Raw genomic sequence first — 27,611 nt, 5'->3', positions numbered from 1 at the left:
TGGGGGCTGTGGTTATCAGTCCCAAGGCTGCTCTGTGCCCAGACTGTGATGCTCTGGAGATACCCTGTGGTCCCTTGTGCAACACTGTTTGATTAGCTTCTTGTTGACTTCATCCCATTGTATGATAGCTTCTGCTGTCTCTGTCCCATTTCTTACCCCTGAAAATAGTATATAAGGTGCTGTATTTCTTAGTAAGCTTGCTTGGCATAAAACACGGCTAATACAAGACGTCCAGATGCCAAACTTTCCTGTATTCTTCTTTATCTCCTCATCTCCTGACCACATCCCACGTAGGACTCTGTCATTGAAGAATAACCTACTGGTCCAGGTCAATCTACAGCTACCACTGTAATAAACCCACAGAATTCCTAACTACAATCTCAATATTTGTTCTCATAGCCACAGATGGGCGCAGTCCTCGCCCCTCATCAAGGATACTTCTCCTTATAACAGATGGAGATCGCTACAGAAGACCACAACCAATCGAAATGCAGACGCTAGCTCCATGTCGTCCCTAGAAAACCAGAAGCAGTGTGTACTTACCCGCTCCTGGCCAGCAGTGTCCCAGATGAGGAATTTGTGAAGTTCATTTCCACAAGGCACAGTTTTGGTCATAAAAGATGCCCTGAAAAGAGAGTCAGCCCTCTGTATTATCAAACCTCCACAGAAACTCACGAACCCAAGTCAATGTTAAGAAGACCCACCCCCCAAGACCTCTTGTCCCCTAGGAAGCAGTAATGAGATCTGTGCCTGCCACTGTAAATAAAATAGTCTGCATTTTATGTAATCCAGTTTCAAAGCAAAAAGAATGGGAGGGCTGGATGGAGGGCTCAGTGGTTAGGAGCATCGGCTGCTCTTGCAGAGGATCCGAGTTTGGGTCCCAGAACTTACAGGGCAGCTCACAGCCATCTTTACTCCAGTTCTAGGGGATGCAATGCCTACTGGCTTCCTCAGACACTGCACGCATATGCTGTGCATACACACACGCAGACAAATGCTCATACCCGTAAAATAAACATAAAATCTTTAAAAGAAAATGCATACAGAAACAGACACAACTGTCCTAGAATAATACTCTCTAGATGTCAGGGAAAGTTAAATATTTAACCATGGATATTAAAGTCATAAAAAGTGTGAGGGAGGAAATGTCTTATTTTATGACTTTAAGACTTTGACATCAAAACAGCGTAAACGGAATGCTATCTTAGCGTACTCCCTTGTAGAATATTAATTTAAGTGTGCTGCTTTTGCTTATGCTCTGGGACGTTTGTTTAATGATGCAAAATTGTGTTTGGTTAAATAAAATTCACTTGCAGTCAGGAGGCTGGGTCAGCAACTGACAGGAAGTTGTGGGGAGTTGCCAGGTGGAGAAGGTTTATAAGGAGGGGTGAGACATGCATGAGAACTTCTTGAGACACAGGAGGAGGTGAGCTACTTGCTAGTCAGCTTCTCTGGGAAGCAGGATTCTACCTCAGCCCTTGAATCTTGGTTTCTTTAGCAGGACAGAGATTTAAATAAGTTTCCTTAGTAGCTTTGGAAGAGTCAGAGCCTCAGGGAACAGAGCTCCCTCAGGCTTCAGCTCATGAGGCCTAGCCGCTGCTGGTAGCAATGGAGTTGCAGTTTCTGAGTAGGATAACTTAAAAGGGAATAATTTCAAAAGTAAAACAACATATTCCCTGTGCTGACATGAATTCAATACTAGCAGCAAGTACATAAAAATATAGCCAAATCTCAACCTGTCTGAATAAATGTAGGGATTGTCTTAGTTAAGGTTTCTATTGCTTTGATAAAACACTATGACCAAAACAGCTTAGGGAGAAAAAGAGGGGTTTATCTGGCTTAAACTCCCACATCTCTGTTCATCTTTGAAGGAAGTCAGGACAGGAACTTAAGCAGGGCAGGAATGTGGAGGGAGGAGCTGATGCAGAGGCCGTGGAGGGTGCTGCTTACTGGCTTGCTCCCCATGGCTTGCTCAAACTGCTTTCTTACAGAACCCAGGACCTCCATCCCAGGGATAGCATCACCCACCATGGGCTGGACCCTCCTACATCAATCACTAATTTTAAAAAATGCACTTCAGGCTTGCCTACAGCCCAGTATTATGGAGGCGTCTTCTCAATGGGAGAGTCCCTCCTCTCAGATGGCTCTAGCCTGTGTCACGTTGACACTAAGCTAGCCAGCATGGGGATGGATAACAAAAACATGTGCATGCTTCTACCAAAAAAGAAGTACCTTAAGGCTATCAGCAAATCATAAAACACTGGCTTTTCCTTTTACCTCTTTTCTCGGAACAAGCATTTTCTTTGTGATCATGAGCGTTGTAAAAAAAACCCACAGAATATATAATGCCCTCTCTGCTGTGCACAAAAGTTTCCCATTCATTAAAAAACTGGAAGTCGTGCCAGCATCCTGACAAGTTATGAGAAGCTCCTGGGATGGCTAAGAAACACCCACATCCACCTGTGTGGATTCCGCCAAAGATGGTGTGGTGGTCCGAACGTAATTGGCCCCCATAAGCTCACAGGGAGTGGCACTGTGGGGAGGCGTGGCCTTGCTGGAGAGGGTGTGGCCTTGTTGGAGTGGGTGTGGCCTTGCTGGAGTGGGTGTGGCCTTGCTGGAGGAAGTGTGTCACTGTGGGGCTGGGCTTTGAGGTCTCCTATGCTAAAGCCCAATGTGACAGTTCACTTCCCATTGCTTCAGATCAAGAGGTAGGACTCTCGGCTCCTTCTCCAGCACCATGTCTGCCTGCACGCCGCCATGTCCCACCGTGGTGATGATGGACTAAACCTCTGAGCCCGTAAGCCACCTTATTAAATGCTCTCCTTCATAAGAGTCGCCATGGGTCATGGTGTCTCCTCACAGCAATAGAAACCCTAGGACAGAAGTTTAGTCTGGATGTCTTCATAAGGTAGCAAGCAGGGAAGTTTAGGATGAGGGTCATTCAATAAGTCAACTGACATGGAATAGCATGGAAAAGAAAATGAAGAGCCAGGAGATTTTTCTAGAGTCTAAACTAAAAGAAAAGCAATATCAGGAATAGGAAGGAGCCTTGGCGATATTCTGGATTCTGGAAAGAGTTTCCAAGAGTGTTTTGAGAACATTTAGAGGAGCTGGGCTAATGGCATGTAGTATTTAACATAAATATTCGCTGTCATGAATGAGGTCCTGTGCTCAATTTTCAGTACTGAAAAAATGAAAATCAAAACCGATGACAGTTAGCCACACGGGGGATTGGACTACGCGTGAGGCGCTGCCCGTATCCTCTGATCCAGCATGGTCCAGCACAGAGCTCAACAGTGCCCTCTGGGCTCATCACAGCCCTGTGCCTTCCACCTGGGGCTCTCCTCAGACTAGGAGACTGACCTCATCACAGCCCTGTGCCTTCCACCTGGGGCTCTCCTCAGACTAGGAGACTGACTGCAGAAACCCCAGTACGCCACCAACACACACGCTCACCCCCGCGGTCAACATCTGGCATTTGGTGACCAACCCATGAAGCGAAGGGAAAGTCTAGGGTCCTGTGGGACACAAGTCAGTGTCATCATCTATTCATTCCCCTTTAACGGACTTACTAAAGACCTTCCAGACCATGTATGAGAGCAAATGGGCTTAAAAACAGGTCCTTACTCTTTCCCTCACACACACACAAAAGGAAATTCAAGAAATGAAAATCAAGAAGGAAATAAAAAATCGACACCCCCCCAGTTTAGCACCAAGCCATGACTACTGCTAGTAAGCCCATCCTCAGCTGTCTTTATAGAAACTTTTAACTGGAGAGAGGATAGTGCTCTGTGTGATGTTAGCCTTCTCACTTTATACCCCCTGAACCTTCCCATTTCGATGAACACCAATCAATCTCACCGTCTAAAATGACTGAATGTTGCACACCATGTTATTGGTCTATTCAGAGTTCCACGGTGGATGCTGTGTCCTTTTATAACTGTTTCCACAGAGTTAATTCTTTTATTTTTTTCATTTATTTATTTATTTGTTTGTTTGTTTAGTTAGTTAGTTAGTTAGTTGTGGGGTGATTTCTGAGGCTGGCCACTGGATTGCAGCTGTAATCGCTAACCACCTGCTCTACCACTGAGCTATACCTCCTTATCAAGGCCCTCGAGTCATCCCTGACCTCCACATCCACACTGTGGCATGCATGCAAACACCACTCTCTCCCTATAAGTACTCTTTATAATATAATAAAACAACTGCTGTGGGAAAGAAGACGTCTACACAGAGCTGGTGCATGCGTGATCATGCATGCAGACTGTGCAGGGAGCTCAGGGACGCAGTTTCATGCCTGGACAGAGCCCACGGCGTAGCCATGTTTTGTAATCTGCGTGACTACTGGTATGAGTCACTGAGGTGACGTGGCCTATTGCTTCTGATGCAGGGGTGAAGTCCTCTTACAAATGTGACTTCAGTGGGAGGAACAGGGTAGGCTTTGAGAACAGACTCACTTGGTTTTGGTGGTGCTGGGATCAAACTCACACTACACAGTACTACTATCCTGAAGCCACACCCCCAGCCCTGCCTGGCTCTATCTGAGTCAAGACTGCAGCTCTGTGACCACCTGTGTGCTCCAATCCGTGGAAACCAACACAATTAACCCCTGGGCCAGGGACATGGACTGAAACACCCATGGGATCGGGCAGGAGATGTAATCCAGCAAGGCAGATGAAGTGAGACAACTATACTGACAAAAACATCGGTAATGATTAGCCATAGGAAATCCGGAAACTGGAGAATCTATCACCCCGTAGCATGTGCCCCACTCTGGCTGGCCAGGCAGGGGGCCACACCCCATGGCTCACACACCCAGGGATCTCTCAAGAAAAACCAGAAGCACCAAGTCTCTCTATCCTTCAACACTGGCGGTAGCGGAGAGACACCTAAGGGGGCAGTGGAGCACACCTGGGTGTGTCTGCGAGGGAATTCCCAGAACTGCTGGATCCTGAGGACTCTGGCTCCTTTGAAGGGTTAGTCACACGGTAGCATTAATAAAGAGTAGTTGGTGAGGTCCGGGGGGGATGGAGTGGGTCACAGAGGCCGTGTCCCTAGCCTCTGCCTGTGTCATCTTTCCCTGTTTCCCGGTCACTACGACGCGAACAATAGCTCATCTCCACTGTGTGCTTCCGCTGCCGTGGTGTTCTGTCCAAGCATACGAAGCCAGGCCGCCACGGACTGAGCCCTCGCAGCCGTGAGCCACAATAACCCCTCCTCCTTTAAGTTGCCTTGTCAGCTATGTGTTTACTGCAGAGAGGACAGCAACTGATATGTGGGCTTAAAAATTTCTAAAGTGCCATAAAAGCTAAACAAAAATGAGGCCTCAGGCCAGAATTCTGGCTCACCGAGTTAACACCATCTAGTGTAGGTAATCTATCTATCAAGCTTTTGGAAATTAAGAATTCCATTTTACAAAAAAAAAAAAGAATTCCATTTCCATCATCTTCCAGTAAGTCTATGGTTTACTTAGGAAGTATTCCTGATAGCCTCATTTTTTTTTTCTGAAACTGGAGCTTGGAAAGATCCTCTCAAAATTCCAAAAGAGAAAATTTGAGTGTAAGGTAACTATGTCAGGAAAAGCCTTCCATATTCTTAAGCACACAGGAGAGCTGAAACTTCCTGCCACCAGGGGACAGTGAGGAGCAAAGCAGGCAGGAAGTAGAGTAGCTCCCATGAGACGCTGCAGCTCCCAGAAGGCACTGCAGCTCCCAGAAGGCATCACAACCACCAGAAACTGAGTTGTCACAGTAAACTTAAACTGGGGGGCTCGGTGCTCAGCGTTAGATTTTTCCAATCTACAGTGGTCAACTTTTCTGGGGAATTAAAGCCAGGCCACCCACCAGGAGCTGACAATGCACAGCGTCTCCCATCTGGAGATAAAGGCAGCCTGCTTTTCAGGTCCCTGGTCTTGATAGTCAAGAAAACAGTCTTGTCCTTCGAGAGGAAGAAGGTTGACAAGAATGGCCCTAAATTTCAGGAGTTGAAAATCAATTCTCTTCTGGAGTTGAAAATCAATTCTCATTGTGGAGTGGGAAGTGATTGCCCTAAAGAGAAGGGATGTCAAAAAAAGAAACACGCCGTCGCTTACCCAATGGTGGGGCTAATGTTGTGGTCAAAGTGGTCCTGGACAAACCGACACACAATGCTTGATTTCCCGACACCCGTGTCCTAGAAGAGAATGAAAGCATGGCCGTGAGGACCCGCCAGCTCTGACCTGGAGCGAACACGTGACAGATCTGCAGGAGCACATGTGTGGCATCCGCCCACCACATTGTTAGACAGAGAGCTGAGCTTTTCTTTGTTTTTTTCAAAGTCACACTGTCAAGCTAATCTGCCTCTCTAGGCAATACCCTGGAAGACCTCTAAGCTCCAATTTCCCCATTTCCAGGGCTATCTTAGAACATGATGACCGGACATAAACCTCTGGCTTTGTTGAAGTCTGTAAAGATCTCACATCAGATCTTTCTTGACTCAACAGTTCTTTAAGGCTGGTCAAGGCAGGGATCCCTTACATGACGGAAATCAAGCACAGACAGCAGTCTCTGCCTCCTTCCTAAACCCTTGCAAAGTGGTTTAGGGAACCACAGACACAGATTCACAAAGGCAAAGCCAACAGTGTCTGGAGGGACAGCTCATGCCTGAGACTCGGGTAACAGCAGGCCATTGAGGGCATGGCTGGAACACGTGTCACGGGAAGGCCCTCCATGAAGCCAGGGAGGGCTGCCTTTCAGGAAACCGGGCCTTAAGACATCAGGCACGTGCAGGAAGGAAGAGGCTACAGGAGCTTAGGCAGAAGCCCCCGCTGGGTAGAGGGGGAAGCCCCACATATACAGGCACCAGGATCTCCCAATTAAAGGGCATTGTGTGCTCCAGCTAACAACCCCGGAGCTTTCAACACACTAGGGACTGAGGCTATGAGACAAGGAACCCTTCCCTGCTTTGACCTGCTCATCACAGGCGTTTTTCCGTAGAAACGAAAAGCCTGGCTAACCCAGATACCTTAGAGATATATAAGGGATGCATATGGCGTCCCAAGTCAGAGGTGTGACCTGGTTTGTTCATTTCCTTGTTTATTCACTTATTATGAGACAGTGTTTGTGGCCCAAGCCGGTCTCAAGCTCCCTAGGCAGATAAGGTGACCCTAAACGGACCCTCCTATCCTCTCCAAGTGCTAGGATTGCAAGGGTGATGCACCGCCAGGCAGCCTTGCTTACAGCTCCCTAGGGGTCAAACCCAGGGCCTCCTGCACCTCACACTCCGCTCCGACCCACCAACCCAGTGACATTCCCAACTCCTAAAGGTGGGAATTTTTGTTTTGTTTTGTTTTCTGAGGCAGGGTTTCTCTGTGTGGCTTTGGCTGTTCTGGAACTCACCCTGTAGACCAGGCTGGCCTCTAAAGGCATGTGTGCCACCACTGCCCAGCTTAGAGGTGTGATTTTAAAAGCCCAAAGTTAGAGGCTGGTGCCGTGGCTCAGTAGTTAACAACGCTTGCTGCTCTTGTGGAGGACCTGTGGCTCAGTGCCAAGAACCAGCACAACAGCTCACAACCATCTGGAATCCCAGTTCCAGGGGTTTCAGCACCCGATTCTGGCCTCAACAGGCGCTGTGCGCACACACTGTGCACATAAAATACATGTGGGCAAAACGTTCATACATTTTAAGTATTCTAATCGAGGGTCGGATGAAATGACACACACAGAGTGTGTGCCATCAAGCCCAAAGAACCAAGTTTAATTCCCAGGACGTGCGTGGTGGAAGAGAACTCCCTCAAGCTGTCCTCCGACATACGGATGGGCTTGCTGCTCGAGCCGGCGTCTCCCCGGGGCCACCTGCGGAAGGCGAGCAGTGGACTCCGTGGTTGTAAGAGGGTAGTCTGAGGGCTGAGCTGCAGGCAGGCTCTGCTGGGCTGAGCTGTGGCCCGGGGACAGGGGGTCAGAGCAGAGCCCCCAGGACTCTGAATGTGTGCTCCCTGGGTGAGCATCACAACTGAGAAGATGCAGTGCCTGTCATGGCGGGCGCACGGCAGGAGCGGAATCGCCACTACACCCTGAGAGTCAGGCCAGACTAAAAGAACGAAGGCCTCGGGCCAGGAGGACTATGGGCATTTCCAGGAGGTCATTTTAGGGTAGGATGGGGTGAGCTCAGTGTGACCTGAAAACGTGAGGGAGGTCGGGTGGAGAGTCTGCTCCAGAGCCCTAGGTGCTGGGGTTGGACTTGCGCAAGCACCTCAGAGAAAGCAGACAGTCTCTGAGGGGCACCCGGAACGTCTCTGTGGGCGGCACACGGAGCATCTCTGGGAATCCCCAACCCCCCCCCCTGCAGGCTAGGAAGGGTACTGTGTCATCCCCCACCAATGGAGTGTGCAAACCAGGGAGGCACTGACTTCCGTTGCCAGTGGAGTGGAGCGTACTGTTGTGTGGAGAAGGCAGGACTTGGGGAGTGTTTATTGGATGATGAAGAATGAATATCAGTGGGAGATTCCCTGAGAAAGAATTCTTAAACCACGAACCCTGATGTTAAAAAAGAAAAGGGGGGGTTGGGTACAGACAGGGTGATGGCCCCGCCCGCCCGTGTTGCAGCCCGAACACAGTTGCTTCCTGGAGGAATGCTTGCAGAATGGGGTGCTTTCTGCCCTCCCGGGCAGGGCAGAGCAGGGCAGGGTGTTGCAGCTGTGTAGTTTCCGTTTCTCTGGGGGTGGCATGGGTGGAGAAGTCCATCTGTAGGAAGGGCTTAAGACAGCTGAAGAGGCCACATGAGCTGTCACTAGGAGGGTGGAGAGGAGACCTGAGCCAGAGCCCACGGGAAAGTGCGGGCCAAAGGCAGCAGGCATTGATCAGAGTCTTAATGTTTTAATTAATTAGTATTCTCTCTTACTCCGGCTTGTTCCCCCCCCCTCAAGTTTTCAAGTCACCCCTCTCTACCCTAAAACTACCTCCTGGAAATGCCCATAGTCCTCCTGGCCCGAGGCCTTCGTTCTTTTAGTCTGGCCTGACTCTCAGGGTGTAGTGGCGTCTCCACTCCTGCCGTGCGCCCGCCATGACAGGCGCTGCATCTTCTCAGTTGTGATGCTCACCCAGGGAGCACACATTCAGAGTCCTGGGGGCTCTGCTCTGACCCCTGTCCCCGGTCCACAGCTCAGCCCAGCAGAGCCTGCCTGCAGCTCAGCCCTCAGACTACCCTCTTACAACCACGGAGTCCACTGCTCGCCTTCTGCAGGTGGTCCCGGCTCTTGTGGCCGGCTCGAGCAGCAAGCCGGCTCAAACGGGTCTGGATACCTGTCAAACGTTCACTTTATCCCATCTTGCTTTCATGGTTTGTTTGACTTAATATCTACCGCTTGTACATTTCAAACTCAAGATAAAACAAAATATATTAATTTTAATTTGGCTAGGAAATAGGATATTTTGTAGAGAATAGGGCCAAGAAATGTCCCTGACTGGTGACAGGAGCCGCTGAGCTCTGGGAGCTGTGGGCTCCCTCTTCTGGAAGCCGTTGTCCCACCGATGACCACAAGGAGACATGCTCACCTGCTGACTGGAGAGCCCAGAAGTGCCCTCCACTCTAGGACTTCCTTTTCCTGCCAGAACCTGACTGGGAAGGACCCACGAAAACAGCTGGACCATGAGTGACCCCCATTCATGGAGGAAAAGATTAGTGAGTCGTGGCTGCCACACATGGAAACAGAAGCAGAAAGCAAGAAAAAAACAAAGCCAGCTGGCTTAAAAAGAAAATAATCCGTTTAAAAGGAGAGAGAAATGTCAGCACTCCTGAGACAGAGGAAGGAGGATCTCTGAGTTCAAGGCCAGCTTGGTCTACAGAGCGAGTTCTAGGACAGCCAGGGCCACACAGAGAGAGAGAGAAAAAAAAGACAGAGCAGAGAGCAAAGGCCCCGGCTGCCCAGCTTAAAGGCCACCGTGCTTTTAGTGGCTATGCTAATGGAACTTGTCTATCCACAGGTCTTCCATTCTGCATGGTGAGACGATTACAGACCACATTGCCTAAGCCTCTGACCCTGCAAAAGCAGAGGCTTGTGTGGCCTCCTTAAAGTCTTACAAGCAGCCAGTTGGGAAAGGCAGAAGCGGGTGCCCCGGGTCCCCGTGAGACCTTCCTTAGGGCTCCGGTCAGTTAAATCCATCTCCCAGCCAAGGGCAGACTGCTTTAAGAGGGAAAAAAGAACCAGACTGCTTTAAGAGGGAGAAAAGAGCCGGCGGCGGCGGCACATAGGTTTAATCCCAGCACTCGGGAGGCAGAGGCAGGCGGATCTCTGTGGGTTCAAGAAGAGCCTGGTCTACAGAGTGAATTCCAGGACATCCCCAGGGCTGTTACACAGAAAAACCAAAAAAAGAAAGTTCAGTTGTTCCGAGTCCACCGATGGCCTCGTTTCTGATTTCACTTTGCACAGCACACATTACTTAGCATGTTGGGAAGCCAGGGTTCCTGTGCTGACAGTGATGAATGGAATCCTACTGCTGGGGAAACAAGAGAATAAAACGGAAGCTGACTCTGCGAGCCAGTGGGAAGGCTGAGTAAAATCTACCCCGGGGCAGACAGAATACCGTTCGCCCACAACATACATGTGCTTCATTTACGTCTTGACAAAACTATCATTGCCCAAAAATATCCTAAGCAGAAAAGTTCATGGATACATTAATAATAAATACATAGTCATAATTATTATCAACTACGGAAACCTAACTTGGTGAATAGTATAACTTACTCTACCTGAAGTACGCTCGGAGCACTCACACTATAGCCTGCAGTGGACAAAATCTCCTCACACAAGCCATTTTATAAGAAAACACTGAGCATCTCCTGCACAGTGGAAAACAGAAAGGGTGTGCTGTACTTTCACATGGAGGTGAAATTCTAAGTCAAACCATCACAAGCCGGGAGCCAACCGTACACTCCAGAAGTGACTCGGGAGACCTGGGAATTCAAGTGGCCCTCTGGTCTCAAAACCATACAGTGAGGAGTTTTGCATTAATTATTCTATTGCCATTCTACTGAGGCGATATTTGGACTCTAAGCCTTATATACTTTTAGGAAGTCTTAGTCGCAGAGGGACACAGGCACCCAGCCCACAGACAGCATTTCATTACATGCCCCCCCCAGGAGTCCTTGGTGAAGGGGAGAAAGATGGTATCACCCTCAATCCCCACATCAGGGAACTGCTCTGAGACTTAGCATGGACTTGGAATAATTCTCTCACTAGAAAACAAGTCAAGGGGCTGGAGATGGCTCAGTGGTTAAGAGCACCGACTGCTCTTCCAGAGGTCCTGAGTTTAATTCCCAGCAACCACATGGTGGCTCACAACCACCTGTAGTGAGATCTGGTGCCCTCTTCTGGACTGAAGGCATACATACATGCAGGAAGAACACGGTACACAAAATAAATAAATCTTAAAAAAGGGTGCTGGTCAGCTGGAATGACTGTGGCTGGCTTCCCATGCAGCATTTGTGAGCTAATCACTTGAAACTAAGCTGCAAGTTATTATTATCTCCCACCTTGCCGCTGGGCTCCGGCACTCCACAGGGGAACTGAACCCACTTGCCACGGCAGTCCATGGAAAACCGACTCTAATTTCAAAGACAACTTCTGCCAAACTAAACCTAACTTCCAAGTCTTTAGAAGGAGCTGAATCTCCCAGGACTGGAAAATCTTAATGACACTAAGGCCTAGTCACTTTGGACTCCGGGGTCATATTGCCAATATCACGTAAGAGCAGGGATGAATAAAATAACTAGACTAACAATGAGAGAGTGAGCATTTGCTGACACATATAAAACCCCAGGCACCAAGCTGAACATTTTCTATGAAGAAGGATCAGCTAGCATCTCTTAAGCATCGTGTGTGTGTGTGTGTGTGTGTGTGCATGTATATATACACAGGTGTGCACGTGTATACATGTGTGCATGTGCATGTGTGATGTTTGAGACGGAAGCCAGGACCCCAAGCACTAACCATTAAGAAACACTCTTGGACGCTTTCGCTAAATGTTACTTCTACCTTATAAAATACTTTCTATTCTGGGACTCAAGGTATTTCTATTAAGAAAAAGAAAAGAAAGATTCGTTGCACATATGTTGTTCTTTTTCTTTTTTTCCCCTTTTTTTTTGTTTTGTTTTTTGTTTTTTTCAGAACAGTGTTTCTCCATGGCTTTGGAGGCTGTCCTGGAACTAGCTCTTGTAGACCAGGCTGGTCTCAAACTCAGAGAGGTCCGCCTGCCTCTGCCTCCCGAGCGCTGGGACTAAAGGCGTGCGCCACCAACGCCTGGCCATCTGGTTCTCTTCTTTTGTTTTTGTTTTTGTTTTTGTTTTTTTTGGTTTTACAAGACAGGGTTTCTCTGTATTGTTTTGGAGGCTGTCGGTCCAGCCCGGCCTCGAACTCACAGAGATCCGCCTGCCTCTGCCTCCCGAGTGCTGGGACTAAAGGCATGCGCCACCACCGCCCGGCCATCTGGTTCTCTTCTTTACTCGTCGCTGTTCTGAATTTCATCTTGAAGATTTCCCTTTGGCTCACCTTCCAATTCCAACAGTATGCGGGGCCCACATATAATTTCCAATATCAATTATATTTTTTCAGTTGTATATGTTTATTTTAGCCCATTTCTGAGGACTTGGGGTGGGGTTGCTTTGCTCTCATCTTTGAGACAGGGTCTCACTCTGCAGCCCGGGTGCCTCTCACTCTTGAATCTTCAGCCTCATAAGTACAGGAACCTCAGTTGTCCCGCTCCCACTGCCTCACGCTCACTCCTCACATAACTGAAGGGAAGAACAAAGGCAATTCTGAGTGAGGAAGAAGAGGAAGTCTGATTCCTCCACTTCCCGTTTTTCTTAGAATAGCCCTCGCTGCATCCGGTCATTTTCAGAGAGCAGTTTGTCGCAATGTGCAAACTCTGCGAAGCTAAACAGAAACCTGGGCTAATCTGGCGAGCCTTTGGAAGTATTCTGTGTTAAAATAAAGAAATAACACGGATTTTCCTTTCTTCACAAGCTCTTGATTGAGCAAAACAAGCCACCCAGAAAATGGGGGGAAAAAACTAAAAAAAGCCTCAAGCTCCCATCCCCAGAGGAAACCCCTGATCATATAGAATAGCTGCTTTACCAGGCCCCAAGCTCTAAACTAGGGGCTTCTGCTGTTACATAGTCTGATGGTGGTTTTTGTTGTTGTTACTGTTTTTCAAAAGATCTTTTATTTCTCCTGAATTGCAGAGATAGCAAGAGTGAACACAATTGTGATGGGCAGCTTACAAGATGACTCCGGGGTTGGGGAGCGGGGTCCCCAAGTGCTGGGACTCCCAGTGCACAGCTTGACTAACGACTTGGTCCTTAGAGTACAGGAACAGTGTTGCTTGTCCCTTCTGAGGAGCGTGACCGCCTTCTTCCCCAGGCTCCCCTTGGCCCTCACACTAGCCTTTGCTCGTCCTAATGAAGCAAGCTGTCACCCGAGGACCCAGAGATAGGGAGCTGAGAGAGATCCCAGTGCAGGCCCACCAGAAGCTACAGGGGACCACACTCTGTCAGCCGCCTCAGGTGGATTGCAGAAGCAGACCCTGTCTAGGTTCACCTTGGGGTGCCTGCGGTCCCAGCTGACACCAGATTGCAACTTTGTAACAGATCCCGAACAGGAAGACCTGTAATTCACACACACGTTCCTGACCCTGTTAAGTGGAGGGGCAACTTGTTATGCAGCAGCGTGTAACTGGTGCAGCTATAAGGAAGGACATCTACGAAACACCAACTCGGTCCACCGGGCTGCTTGTTTAACTCATGCAGCAACCCCAGGAAAGGAGGGCTAAACCCATTTTGCTAGTTTAGGGACTTGAGGGTTAGCAGTATGAGAGGCTGGCGTGCAACCAAGGAGGAGAGCAGCACTGCAGAGGCTTAGGGGACTATGAGCAAGGAAAACTACGGACATTGCTGGTCTAACAAAGTCGACTTAGGATGACTTGACGCTAGTGGCAAACCTAAAGTCAACAGATGAAGCCAGCGTGGTGACAAGCCACCCCACGCGCAGCAATTTGGTTAAAGAGTAAGTCTTGAGAGGAGACGCCAGAACAATAGACCAAAAGCAGAGAAACCGAGGAGGAGATGCCAGAAATAATAGATTGAAAGCGGAGACACTGAGGAGGAGATCCCAGAGCAATAGATTGAAGGGGAGACACTGAGGGGGAGATCCCAGAGCAATAGATTGAAAGGGAGACTTTCATCTCAGCGCTGCTTTGACTGGCATTAGCGCAGCTCCCTCAGGACCCCCGAGTCGTTTATCAAGTGCCTTTTCATTTCAGCAGAAAACCCTCCTTCGTTTGATATCGCCCCCACGCCCTGTGACTCAGCAGGGCATCCGACACAAGCCACCCGGCCTCTCCTGCCTGCACAAGCCTTGAGGACAGCGAGGCATTTGAGAGGAAACAGCAGAAGGGCCAGGAGCAGGGCTGCAGGTGTGTGACTGAGGAGATGGTGCTCCTTCCTCACTCGGGGTCCTCAGGTCATCCTCTTAACACCTGTAAGAGACGCTTTCACACGGGATCCCCGAAAGGGCTTTGGGGGAAATGCTGAACTGCAGAGTCTCAGACAAAGCGTCGAGACAAGCAGTGTGTGAGAACGTGACATCAGGGTCCAGCCTCTCTCTGTCTCTCTCTCTCTCTCTCTCTGTCTCCCTCTCTCCCTCTGTCTCTCTCTCTCTCTGTCTCTCTCTCTCCCACGTCATGCTCCCCACTCATTTCCCTGCCTCCTGTGAGATAGTAGAGGCACTGGCGGAAGGCTTGCTGTGAACACCCGGCCCCCAGATATGTAGAGAAAGGCTCCCTCCCTGCCACCAGGCTCTGCATCTCTCTCTTCAGAGACATCGCCGTGCTGTCTGCCTCTGGTGCTGGGATCTAAACTGTCCTTGGAGCCCCTTCCATGCTGCACCCTGCTGCCTCTCTGTCTGTCTGTCTGTCTGTCGTCTGGTAATTCTTCCGATAGACTCCTTTGCCCATAGAAATATGTCTCAGGGTCCTCCTGAACCACCCGCTCTGTCCAAAACCGAATACGGTGACTTACAGATGTCCCTACCTGGTTCTCCCTGGGGCTGTGCCCACAGCAACTACCCTGGCTTGCTACTGCCCCCCCATGTCATCTGCACTGCTTACCTTCCTTGTTGTTATAGGTCTTGTGGGCCACACTTGTCAGCTAAGAGAGGAAGGACTCATTTGGCTCACAGTTTCAAGGTACACTCCGTCGTGGTCAGGAAGGCAACAGGAGCGGTCGCGGCTGTGAGTGCGGGATCACAGCCAATGCTTCTAGGTCTACCGATTGGGGGACCAGAGAGTAGACGTAAGTGAGCCCAGGCTGTAAATCCTCCAGGCCCATCACCCGGTAGGCCCCTCCTCCTAACGGCACGCGGTTTTCCCCACGCACTGTGCCAGCTGGAGACTAAACATTCAGACACATGAGCCCATGGAAGACAGACACTTCACATTCAAAGCGCGACACTTTCCCTCTCTCCCTTCTGAAGCGGACACAGCCTGTTAACTCACGCATGGTTACACCAGAGTCTCGGCACCCCAAGACCCTGTGTGGTGCTTTGTCCAACCAGGAGAAACCAACGGCGTTGCTGCTGTGCACACCACTACGATCAAGAGGCAAAATAGAAACTCCAATCGCATCCAGGGCACAGCTACGTACGGAGAGAGCTGGAGTCCGCTCCTCCCACATTTCCCACCTCCATCTCAAGCAAACGCATGCCTCCTTAGTCCTCCGCCATAACATCCCTGGGATGTTAGAAACGGACCTCAGGGTTTCTAATGTCCACCACAGGCACACACATAAAAGCCCGTCATCTGACTGTTAACGTAATCTGTGCCCTGAAAGTTACTTCCCCTACTTAGAAGAAAGTTGACATGTGAAGCCTGGCAAAGGTCGCTGTAGTCTGGCGCCGAGGCCTTGCCAGCTTCAGTCATCATCTTCTGCCAAAAGCATCAGATGTGACCACGTGACCCCGCCTCATCCTGGGATGGGTATTCGTGTAGCGCTGGGAGCCGCGGTCATGGTTTGGAGGCACAGAAGTTATACAAAGTTATGCGAGCCATTGACCTGCCAGCAAATATGCCCGTCTACATTCCAGTTTTATAAAATATGACTGGTGTGATGAGGGAAATGGAAGATAACTGGATGGGTTAAGAAAGACAGTGACCTGCTCCAGGAGTGACATCTACATTCTAGCTCTTTCGGTATTCCCCTCCCCACTCAGCTCCCAGTTCTCTCCCGAGCAGTCAGGAAGACTGCAGTTAAGCTGAAGCAGCCCAGCCAGTTTACAGATGATGACTTGGTCGGAGGTACCGAAGGAAGTCTGTTTCTTCACTTAGCGGTTTGGTCAACTTCAGGGGCCAAGAAAGCTGTTACACAGGCCTCCCTGAACTCAGCACGTTTCTGCTCTGCCCCGCTCTGACTGCCTCACCTCAACAGCGGATTTGGAAAGCTGGCCTTCCTTATCCGTGAGTCAGGCCTCTCACCCAAACTAGCGCAGAATCTCTTTGCGCGTGTCTGTCATCCACAAACACATGCAGAGAAACCTGTGTCCCGTGTCCTCCCTCCGTGTGTGCGAAACTGACAGTCTCTCTCCAGAGCGTGGGTTGGGACCCCAGGAGGCGTTCCCAGAGTCCCAGCAAATGCCCAGCGTTCAGGATCCTTCCCCATGAACATACCTTCACACTAAGTGGCTCTAAACAGGAAACCGCGTGGCTGTGAACACCAGGGTCAGCCAGGGTGCACCCAGCCATTCTGCTGAGCACAGAAGACAGTGCGGAGCTTGAGGTTTTAAACTGCATTTCTTCTCCATGCTAGATCCCAAGCAGGGAACTGACGTCCCCTCCTCCCCCACAGCTGGAACACAGAGGCTCTGTGCATCGGGTAGTGTTCTGTTTCGGTCCTTCACAAAACCAGAGCAGCCTTGGCCAGCAGATCTCTCCCTCAACACTCACATCTTTCCAGACTCCCCAAATGGGTCCTCCCCAGCCCCCGGCCTGCTCAGTTGAGCCTTGCTGGTTAGCTGGCTACAGTCATTCTATCTAGGGAGCTCAGTTTCCAGAAAGACACTAACACAGTGAAGAGAAGATGGGAGCTGAGCCTAGAACACGCCTGCAATCCCGTGTGTGTGTGTGTGTGTGTGTGTGTGTGTGAGTGTGTGTTCTCGAACGAGCGCAAGAGACAGGGACACTAGCCAGAGGGGATGGGATGGGCTCCTTTGCCCCAACCCCCACAGCATCGCCCAGAAGTAAACATGGCTCGCCTCAGCATGGCCCAGAATCGCCAACTATTAACGGTACAGTAACGATTACCGAAATTACAATCACTCTATTTCAGCTTGATAGATCCAGACCAGACGCTACTCTTGGGGAAGATTTTGTTACCGAATTTAACAGAAGAAGCACAGAGACAGCTGCCCTAAAAGTCGAGATTCGGGGTGTCCCAGAGACACACCTTTCAGGAAAGAGTCTGATAAAATTGGTACAGGAAACAAAAATAAATTTTAAAGACACACACACACACACACACACACACACGCGCTCGCGCGCGCGCGCACAGTTCAAAGGTGCAGGATCTTGGAGCAGACACCCAAGTTTTCGATCTCATCTCTGTTCTTGGGTGCTCTGGTCTGTATAGACAGAGCAAGAGTAATCCTTGTCCCCTTGATTGTTCGAAGGTCGAGCTGGCAGAGGCTCGACAACTAGTGGTGGAGGGGGCAGCCTCAGCCTTTCAGAGGAACAAAGCTGATCTCCAGGCGCTCACTGGCGGGTAGCTGGCAAGAGCTCCGGCATGTGTGAAGGGAAATCAGCCATATGCAGCGCTGCGTGACAGGTTCATCTTAAAGGTGACGCTGCGTATGATGACAAGCGCGGAAGCGTGAAACAGCTCCTTCAAAGAACCCGGCAGACCATCTCCCAAATCCGGTACTGTTGGAACTCTGATCCTGCAGTGCGTTCCTCGTGGTGTGATAACTTTGCTGATGGTAACAGGTAAAACGGGCCTAAGATTAGAGGGTGGAGCTAGCCACGCCAGTCAGCCGTACAGGCGGGACAATGGTGGCACACACCTTTAATCCCAGCCCTCGGGAGACAGAGGCAGGCAGATATCTGAACTATACAAATTGCTCCAGTCTAAAAGAGAAACAGAGCTCCCACAAAGGTGACCCCAGCACCTGGGATCCCACGCCTGTAATCCAGCACTGGTGCTACCAGGACCTGAAGGCAGTCTGAGGTTACCTGGAGAGCAGTGCAGTCTGGAGATGAATCTGAGGACGTGTTCGCCCCTTCCAGTCTGAGCATTGGTAGAGGTGAGAAGTCTCTAGTGGCTGGCCACTTTGCTTCTCTGATCTTCAGCTTTAACCCCAGTGTCTGTCTCTGAGCTTTTATTATTAAGAGCAGTTAGAGGGGCTGGAGAGACGGCTCAGTGGTTAAGACCACTGGCTGCTCTTCCAGAGGCCCTGAGTTCAATTCCCAGCAACCACATGGTGGCTCATAACCATCTGTGATGAGATCTGGTGCCCTCTTCTGGCCTGTAGACAGAACACTGTATGCAAAATAAATAAATCTTGACAAACAAACCATTAGAATTCCTGCCACATCCTGGTGGTTTGTTTGTTTGTTTGTTTCACAGTGTTAATGGAAACATCTAGATGAAGGAATTGGCACAAATGCTGTAGCCTTCTCTTAGTTCCTTTACGTGTACGTACATCTTGTCACTAACACGCTTCTGCTTCAAATTACCGCAACTGAACATGGCCGTCACTTCTTAAACGGCAAGGACACATGTCACTGGGTACCGGGTCGTGGTTAGGTGAAAGCTGGGCGCTCAGAGTGTGCAGCTGTGGATAAATGTGGATACTGCACATTTCAAAACCTGGAGGGAAGTATTTTGAAAGCACGCACCACAAGAACGGACAAATGTCCATGAAGGTGATTACATTGACCTCAACTTAAACACTATGCAATGTACAAATGGGTCGAGTGTTATTATGCTGCCCCATTGACACACACATGACCTCTAATTTGTGTCAGTTAGAAATTAGTTTCTGCCCTCACTTTTTACTACTATCATGGTATGTCTGTGTGCAGGCGCACGCACGCCACCTGTACATACGCTGCCGTGTACGCGTTCCTGTCAGAGGACAATGCTGTGGAGTTGGCCCTCTCCTTCCACCTTTGCCTGAGCTCTGGAGATCCAGCTAAGACTGTCAGGTTTGCATGGCAAGCGTTTTTCACCTCCGAGTCAACTCAAATGCCTACACTTAAAATTTTTAAAATGAAGCCGGGCCGTGGTGGCACACACCTTTAGTCCTAGTACTCTGGAGGCAGAGGCAGGCAGATCTCTGTGAGTTCAAAGCCCTGTGTCAAAAAACAAACAACCAAACAAAAACGTAAATTACAGCTTCTTACCTCTGTGAGGTATGCAACCATTTACCTCCCAAAGCTGAGGCTCTGTTATTCGAGAAGCCCCCACTGGAGACGCCCTGTGGAAATGCCTGTGACCGTGTAGGCCTTACATGTGCTGGGTTTTGAGTAAGAACTATTGATTATTGGGGTTCAGCCCCCACTTCCTTCTAGAAACGATATACCTTTTATTGGGTTACAATCCGTGTAAATTAAAAACCATTTTAAGGTGTCTGACTTTGGGAGCTGTTGTAGCTCCCAAGCATTGCTGCGTGCAATGTATCCATCACGCAACAGCCTCTCCATTCTTCACCCGTCCCACAGGCCCTGGTGATCACATACGCCCACCTCTGCGCACCTACTTAAACTTCATTTAAATATAACCATACAGGGGGGCGTCTTTTCTGTCGGGTTTCTTTTGTGTAATGTCAGATGTTCAAGGTTCCCCTTGTCAGGGTACATTACCCATGTTTCATTCCTTGGTGCAGGGGTACCTGGGTGAGCGTCCTACTGTTGAACTGCCCCAGTCCCAGCCTCTTTCTCCCCTTTGGAGGCTGCGTGTTTCCCTGCGTGTGTATCCCCACAGAGACTTACGCAGCAGTCACTGTTAATGGACTTCCGGGCAGCCTCTGCCTTTTGGCTATATGAACAAGGCTGCCATGAACACTCGTGTACACGTATTTCCCTTGCTAGTGCCTTCTCCGGTATTTGCAGGTATACGCCCAGGAGTGGGATTCCCAAGTCCCGCAATTCTGGTTAACCCGAGTAACCACAAAGATATTGCATTCCACAGAGGCTGCACCATTTCACATGCCCGACAGCTGCGAGTAATGGGCATTCCAGTTCTTCAATCCGCTCACAACGTTTGTGGCGTTCTCGTCCCGTCCCAAGTCACAGCCATCTTCACGCATGGGAATGGAATGTCACGGTGCTTCTCATCAGCGTTGCCCTGGTGACACTGGGCATCCATTTATGTACTTGTTCACCTCTTCTATGTCCTTAGAGAAATGGCTACTAAATCCCTGTGTGACCTTTGTCTTCTCCGGAGACAGGGTTTCTCTGTGGCTTTGGAGGCTGTCCTGGAACTCTCTCTGTAGGCCAGGCTGCACTCGAACTCACAGAGATCCGCCTGCCTCTGCCTCCCCAGTGCTGGGGAGGGCTGACTCTGGGCACTCCTGGGGTGTCATGAAGTTGGGACTACGGTTCCAGACTTGGGCAACCAAGTAAATAAAACTGTCACAAGGACAGAAGGCATGGGTGGGAGCTGGTGAGGCTTTGTCCCCAGCTGACTTTTAATTTGGTGTTCCGTCTTTCTGTGTGGTATTTTAAGTGTACTTTATGTATATACCTGGTACTAGACATCAGCAGACATTTGAGCTATAACTCCCCCCACCCCCCACCCCCGTCTGACTGCGTTTTACCATTGTTGATATTACCCTTTTATTCACATAAGCTCTTTCCTTGACTGTTGTATGGCTTACGCATTTTTCTTTTGTGATTCATATTTTTATTGTGTTATCTAAGAATCTCCAGCCCCTTGAGTTACAATTTTTATGCAGGATAAGGGTCTACGATGACTGTACTTGGTTGTCAATAACTACGTCTGGAATTAACTAAAACCCAAGTGCCTGCGTACACCTGAGAGGGATTTTTTTTTTTTCTTAATCAAATCCTTGAAGTGGGAGACCCACTTTTACTCTGGGTATTCTGAGGTGGGAAGATCCACCTGTAATCTGGCCACACTTCTGCTGGCCACCTATGTGAGGACAGGGAAGGGGGGAGGAGGCTGGCTCCCTTTTCCTGCCTGCCCTGGTTCTGGATGGCAAGTCTATGTACTCACTGGCGTTAGAGCCCACTCCTTAGGGATTCCAGTGCACACTGAAGGCCAGCTAAGACATTCAGCCTGCAGGCTGATCGATACTGGATCACCAGAATTCCCATTGGCCGACAGTCATTGCTGGACCACAGCCTAATAAGTCCCCTTTCTCTCCTATATCTTCTGCTCCTCTAGAGAACCCTGACTAACACAGGGTCCAATTAAAACTCACGAATATTCATTTTCCCAGCATCATTGTTACAGAGATATTTCCCCCCATTGGATGATTGTGGTACTCTGGCCAAAAATCTGTCAACCACGGAAGGAGGGGTTTATTTCTGAAATCTCAATTCTGTTCCACTAGTCAATGTCTTATCTTCACATCAACACCGTTTTGTTGTTGCAATAAGCTTTAAAATTGGGAAATGTGAGACCTTCAACCTTCTTCACCCTCTACATTATTTGATTGTACAGAGCGTCTTGTCTGAAGCTGCAGAAAGGGGGTGGCTTTTCCGCTTTGGAAGTAATAGTACCGCCTCTGTGGACCACTCTAGGAAGAGCCATTGTCAGAACTCATCAGGTCTTCTAATTCATGAGCAACGATAGGGCCCCATTTACTTAGATGATCTTTTTTTTTTTTTTTTTTTTTTTGGTTTTTCGAGCTCAGTAGCTCTGTAGACCAGGCCGGCCTCAAACTCACAGAGATCTGCCTGCCTCTGCCTCCCGAGTGCTGGGATTGATTAAAGGCGTGCGCCTCCATCGCCCAGCCTTACTTAGATGTTCTTAGGTTTTGCTTGTTTTGTTTTTTAGCTTTCAGTACATCTTTAACTTCCTTGGCTAAATCCTACTTGGCCTTAGTATAAAATCTTTTTAATAACTGTTACGTTTGTTTGCTATTTCTTTGCCAAGGATTTTTGTACACACACACACACACACACACACACACACACACACACACACGCTTTAGTAAGGGATGATGCTGGTGTGCAGTCTTCTTGTATCTGTCTCCAGTTGTAGTATGAGGGTGACAGTGACCTCATAAGGCGAGTTAGGATGTGTTTCTTCTTGCCCTGTTCTTCTGGAAAAATCTGAGGAGCCTGCTGATATTCTTCTTTAACTGCTTGAACTTTCAAGCAGACTGTCTGCCCTGACCTGCTCTCTGGGAGGTTTCTCATCACCGATTTAATCTCTTTACCAGTTATGGGTCTGATGCAATTTCTTTCTTCTTCCCTTCCTCCCCTCCCCCCACTCTAGTTTTTTTCAAGACAGGGTTTCTCTGTGTAGCCCTGGCTGTTCTGGAACTTAATCTGTAGACAGGATGGGCTCGAACTCAGAGATCCACCTGCCTCTGCCTGGGATTGAAAGCATGTGCCACCTAGTCTGACTGAAAACATTTTTTTAATCTTAAAAATAAAGAATAATTATCAACGGAGTATGAATGGAGTAAATGAACTCCTTTTATACTATAGATATATCACAGATATAAAATGTGTTTAAGGTTTTATTGACCTCATTACTAGTGGAAAGCTGGAATGTTGCCAGATGGTGGTGGCGCACGCCTTTAATCCCAGCACTTGGGAGGCAGAGGCAGGCGGATCTCTGTGAGTTCAAGGCCAGCCTGGTCTACAAGAGCTAGTGCTAGGACAGGCTCCACAGTGAAACCCTGCCTCAAAACACAAAACAAAACAAAACAAAAAGAAATGAAAATTAGGGGGCTGGAGAGATGGCTCAGAGGTTAAGAGCACTGACTGCTCTTCCAGAGGTCCTGAGTTCAATTCCCAGCAACCATCTGTAATGAAATCTGTTGCCCTCTTCTGATATGCAGGCAGAACACTGAATATGTAATAAATAAAATAAATCTTTAAAAAAAAAGAAATGAAAATTAAAATTGGCATGTTACAATCCATTAAAGCAAGTGGACATGACAGGCATGGTGTCAGATGCCATTAATCCCAACACTTGGGAAGCAGAGGCGGGCGGATCTCGGTGAGTTGGAAGTCAGCCCGGTCTACAAAAGGAGTTCCAGGACAGCCAGGGCTGTTACACAAAGAAGCCCTGTCTTAAACAATGACGCAGCTGGGGCCTGCAGGTGGGCTGTGTCAGACTACTGCCAAGGCCCCTTTGACTCACAGTGTGTCATGAGTAACACAACTGGTTTTGCGGGTCCCTGAGCAGGCACGCTGGAGCAGCTGGGAGCAGGAAGCGCATCCAGGCGGGCTCTGAGGCTCAAAGGTCCCACATCTGTGTCAGCAGGAGCTGTGGTAAGGGTTAGGCCAGAGGCTCCTCCGATCTGGCTGAGAAATGCAGGGCCCAACTGCTAACAAGGTGTGCAGTATAGTTCTGCGGTGCCAGAGGGGAAACGATCTGACTGTCCATCCCTTAGGCCTTAAACATCCAGCTTCCTAAGATAGCATCTGCCCTGTTCCTTCTTCAGCAAAGGTTGCTCCTAGTTTTGTGTAAATTATTTGCATATATCTAGTCATCATTCCTCCTCTTGAGCTGGCAATGCCCAGAAAGTTAAATTACTATTACCGGATGCAGGATTAAGAGGAAAAAAAATCACCAAATGCTCAGGAAATAAATTGTTTCAAGTGGAATCACTTGAGGGAAAACTAGGCCTCAGGGCTGAAACTCTGAACACCGTATCCCTGTGGGAAAATTCCCTTCCAGAAAATTCCCTTCCAGAGCTTGGTTTGCTTACTTTGTGTTTGGGTTTTATTTAGTGCTGCTGTGATTTAAGCTCTAGGTCTCATGACTGGTGGACAAGAGCTCTACCAACTGAGCACTTTTCATTTCTGAGACAAGATCTCACTAAGTGGCCCAGGCTGGCCTTGATTTCACCATAGCCCAGGCTAGCCAAGATTTTACCATTGCCCAGGCTAGCCATGATTTTACCATAGCCCAGGCTGGCCTTGATTTCACCATAACCCAGGCTGGCCTTGATTTCACCATTGCCCAGGCTGGCCATGATTTCACTATAGCCCAGGCTAACCATAATTTCACCATAGCCCAGGCTAGCCATGACTTCACTATAGCCCAGGCTAGCCATGATTTCACCATAGCCCAGGCTGGCCATGATTTTACCATAGCCCAGGCTAGTCATGATTTCACCATAGCCTGTAGCCTTGTACTTAGAATTCTACTGCCTGCAGTCTGTACAGCAGCTGAAATTGCAAGCCTGTGGCACCATGCCTGACCAGATTACTTTTTTATTTTTATTATTTCTTTTTATTTTATTTTCTTGAGACATGGTCTCTCTATGTCATCAGGGCTGTCTGGGAGCACACTGTAAAGACCAGGCTGGCCTCCAAGTCACAGAGATTCCCCCTCTCTCTGCCTCCTGAGTGCTGGGACTAAAGGTGTGCACCACCACCTCAGAATCAGATTGCTTCTTAAATGAGGACTATTGATGTCTACAACATTTATAAACAAACATTAGAAGAAAAAACTATGGAAAAAATGCATAGCATGTCCTTAACGGCCCCGGAAACTTCCAGTCTCCACCAGTGTCTACTGTTCCTCCTATCAGTAGCATGTCCGTGTCTGGGACACTCTGCCCCCCCCCCCCGCCCCCCGACAGAGCCAGAGCAGAACCCTGGTAGCGACTGGAGACAGGCAGGAGCCAGCAGTTCTGCACGGGAACATCACCACCTGGCCCTGCTGTTCCCAGAAGACACTCACCCAGCCTTATCAAAGAGTCTGCTTGAAAACCCACCATTTTCAGTGAAGTCTAGCCTGGACTGCGGTGATGCTAACTCTGTCTTCTAACAGGCAATGCAGGCTGGGAAAGGGGCTGAGGAACACAGAGGGAACAGCCCCCAGCCCGAGTTCCCTCTGTGCACGTGGGGCTGGTAGTCACTTTGGAAATATCCTAACGATCCTTACATCTTTCTCCTAAGGTCTCCAGGCACCCTGTCATACGGGACAGCTGTGGGCAATGCAATGACTGGGGGATATGTTCCACCCACGGAAGATACAAAAGAGCCCCCTGGGAAAGAGGAAGTAAGTTCTTATCATTCACAGCAAACTGGTCCCGGAGGGCACGGCTGGGGCTACAGGTGTTGCCAGGGCACATGGGATTGACAGCAGCCTTCCATGGCTCAGAAAGCCAGCAGTGTACACACGCACATGAACGGATGCGAGCGCGCACACACACACAAACACACACAAACAAACACACACACGCACACAATCCAGGGAGCGGCCGCTGACACTCAGGGTGAAGTGTGACTCCCCGTGGAATGTACACCATCCTCCACCAGGCACCTCTCACGTGGACAGGCTGTCCCTGGTCAGGAAGCCTGCAGCTGGGGACAAAGCCTCACCGGCTCCCACCCATGCCTTCTGTCCTTGTGACGGTTTTATTTACTTGGTTGCCCAAGTCTGGAACCGGAGTCCCAACTTCATGACACCCCAGGAGTGCCCAGAGCCAGCCCTCTCACACTTACTGATAATGACTTCCCAGTGGGACTGGCGCCTGCCTCGGCACACTCGGCACCTGCCAAGGGCTTGACCGGGATCAGCATCCTAACCCCAGAGACCGGGCTTATGAACTCAGGGTCATATGTACCACCGTATGTACCGCAGTGCCCGCTGGGGCATCTGTCAATATCACTTCCCGAGGAAACCCGCCTAGTTCACCCCTTCCGTGCGGCATCTGTAGGGTGAGCCCGGTAAAAGGTGTGATCTGACAACGTGAATCACCGCTAATTACCCATTCACCCGTTAGATGGAAGTTCTGACTGTGCATCTCAAGAGGCCATCTTTACGGTAAAGTGACGCCATCCAGGGGCAATCATGCGAAGTAAATCAAGTGTCTGAGCAGAACTTGCTCTTCTAGAAGTGTCGGGGAGGCAGAAGACACCTACCACTCTGGTTAGAGAGGGAGGAACAGGCCAGTATATGCTGAGAAGTTACCGCCTGAGGGACATCACCCTGAATCTTCTCGATGCCCTGAAATGCTTAGCTGATCCAGCGACTCTGAGTCCCTTTGTCAGAACCCTTTGAAGGGACAGAGGTAGAGTTGGGACCTGTGGCTTTAAAGCTAGTCTAACTAGAAAGACAAGGCTTTCCACAAGACTGCCGCTTCTCTCTCTCTTAGAGCCCGGAGTCTACAGCAACAAGCTATTCTACATCTGTCCCACGAAGCCGATCTAATGAGATCCTTCTTGGAACATAAGGCAAGGAAAAGGGGTGGAATGAGTCTAAGAAACTCACAAGCTGTGATTTCCTCCGCCTGAGACTGTCTGACCTAGTTTTGTTCGGTGATATTCCTTTATGAAGGACAGATTCCTCCCAGAGACTCTGTGTTTGAGTTCTTAGAGATTTTGTGATGGTTTTGGTTTCGGTGGGGTTGTTGTTACTTTAGGGAGTCTTTTTGTTGTTGTTGTTTGTTTTTGTTTTTCGAGACAGGGTTTCTCTGTGGCTTTGGAGGCTGTCCTGGAACTTGCTCTGTAGACCAGGCTGGCCTCGAACTCACAGAGATCTGCCTGCCTCTGCCTCCCGAGTGCTGGGATTAAAGGCATGCGCCACCAATGCCCGGCTACTTTAGGGAGTCTTACTCAGTAGCCCAAGCTAGCCTCAAACTCACAGCAATCCTCCTGCCTTAGCTTTTCAAGTGCTGTAAGCTACCAAGCCTCGCTCTTAGAAATTCTTAAAGCAGTGAAATCCATATTTATATCATTTGTTTCTATAGTATGTCATTATACCAGATATTATCATCTATTTTTTAAAAGCCAATATTCTTCCCAGTGTCCCTATTTGGAAATAATGCTACCTCAGTAGATTAGAAAAACTTTTTTCTTCTTTCTTAATTTTCCCACTATATAATATTGCCACAACATAGACCTTTTTTGTGGCCACATGTGACACCAAGCACTCTGCAGGCTGGTTTCTAATAATTCCGTAAGACAGCAAGTAACTTTTGGCTGGTTTCTAGTAATTCAGCTCTGTTTTGATGCCATCAACCCAGACACCATGCCACACCCTCAGACTGAGGGCTCAGTCACCATCCACCTAGAGACCACACCATACGTTCAGGTTGAGGGCCCAGTTCAGAGAGTGCGCCTCTGTGGGGACACCAGACCTTGAGCAGAGACCCACTTCCCCATCGGCCTGGAAGTAGGCAGCTGTAAGACAATGTTTACTAAAAACATGTTTACTAAAAACAATACAATGCCTGGGGCAATAAGTTCCTGAAAAGGGCTGGCCCACAGAACCACCCTGACCTCACCTTGTCCAAAGACTAACCGCCTCTTCTGTTACACCCAAAATCAGTTTCTGCTGTCAGAGCAGAACCAGCCAGAGGTAGAGGAGAGAGCAGAAGCTTTTCTGGAGGGAGGCCTTTCTTGGGGAGTTTTCTTGAGCCTTTTTGGGGCCTG

General features: G+C 49.2%; 1 protein-coding gene and 1 long non-coding RNA gene across 4 annotated transcripts in view; both read right to left on the bottom strand.

Annotated features, from left to right (window-relative positions):
- The window catches only part of Rab31 (RAB31, member RAS oncogene family), a 117,199-nt gene that overhangs the window by 67,591 nt on the left and 21,997 nt on the right, over positions 1 to 27,611 (bottom strand). For all 3 annotated transcript variants that reach the window (XM_021231243.2, XM_021231244.2, XM_005077167.4), the window contains exons 2-3: positions 6,092 to 6,171; positions 544 to 625 (exon numbers count right to left, since the gene is read on the bottom strand). In XM_021231243.2, the coding sequence (XP_021086902.1) occupies positions 544 to 625; positions 6,092 to 6,171 (162 nt within the window). The remainder of the gene's footprint in view (positions 1 to 543; positions 626 to 6,091; positions 6,172 to 27,611) is intronic.
- LOC121142717 lies at positions 12,576 to 18,371 on the bottom strand. Its single transcript, XR_005879759.1, has 2 exons — positions 15,138 to 18,371; positions 12,576 to 12,765 (listed from the first exon to the last, which is right to left on the bottom strand). It is a non-coding gene; the product is annotated as an uncharacterized LOC121142717 (long non-coding RNA).

Source organism: Mesocricetus auratus, unplaced genomic scaffold (assembly GCF_017639785.1).
Source record: "Mesocricetus auratus isolate SY011 unplaced genomic scaffold, BCM_Maur_2.0 Super-Scaffold_100010, whole genome shotgun sequence".
Classification (NCBI taxonomy): domain Eukaryota; kingdom Metazoa; phylum Chordata; class Mammalia; order Rodentia; family Cricetidae; genus Mesocricetus; species Mesocricetus auratus.
The sequence above is the reverse complement of the archived record's forward strand: the minus strand, read 5'-3'. Positions and strand labels throughout refer to the sequence as shown.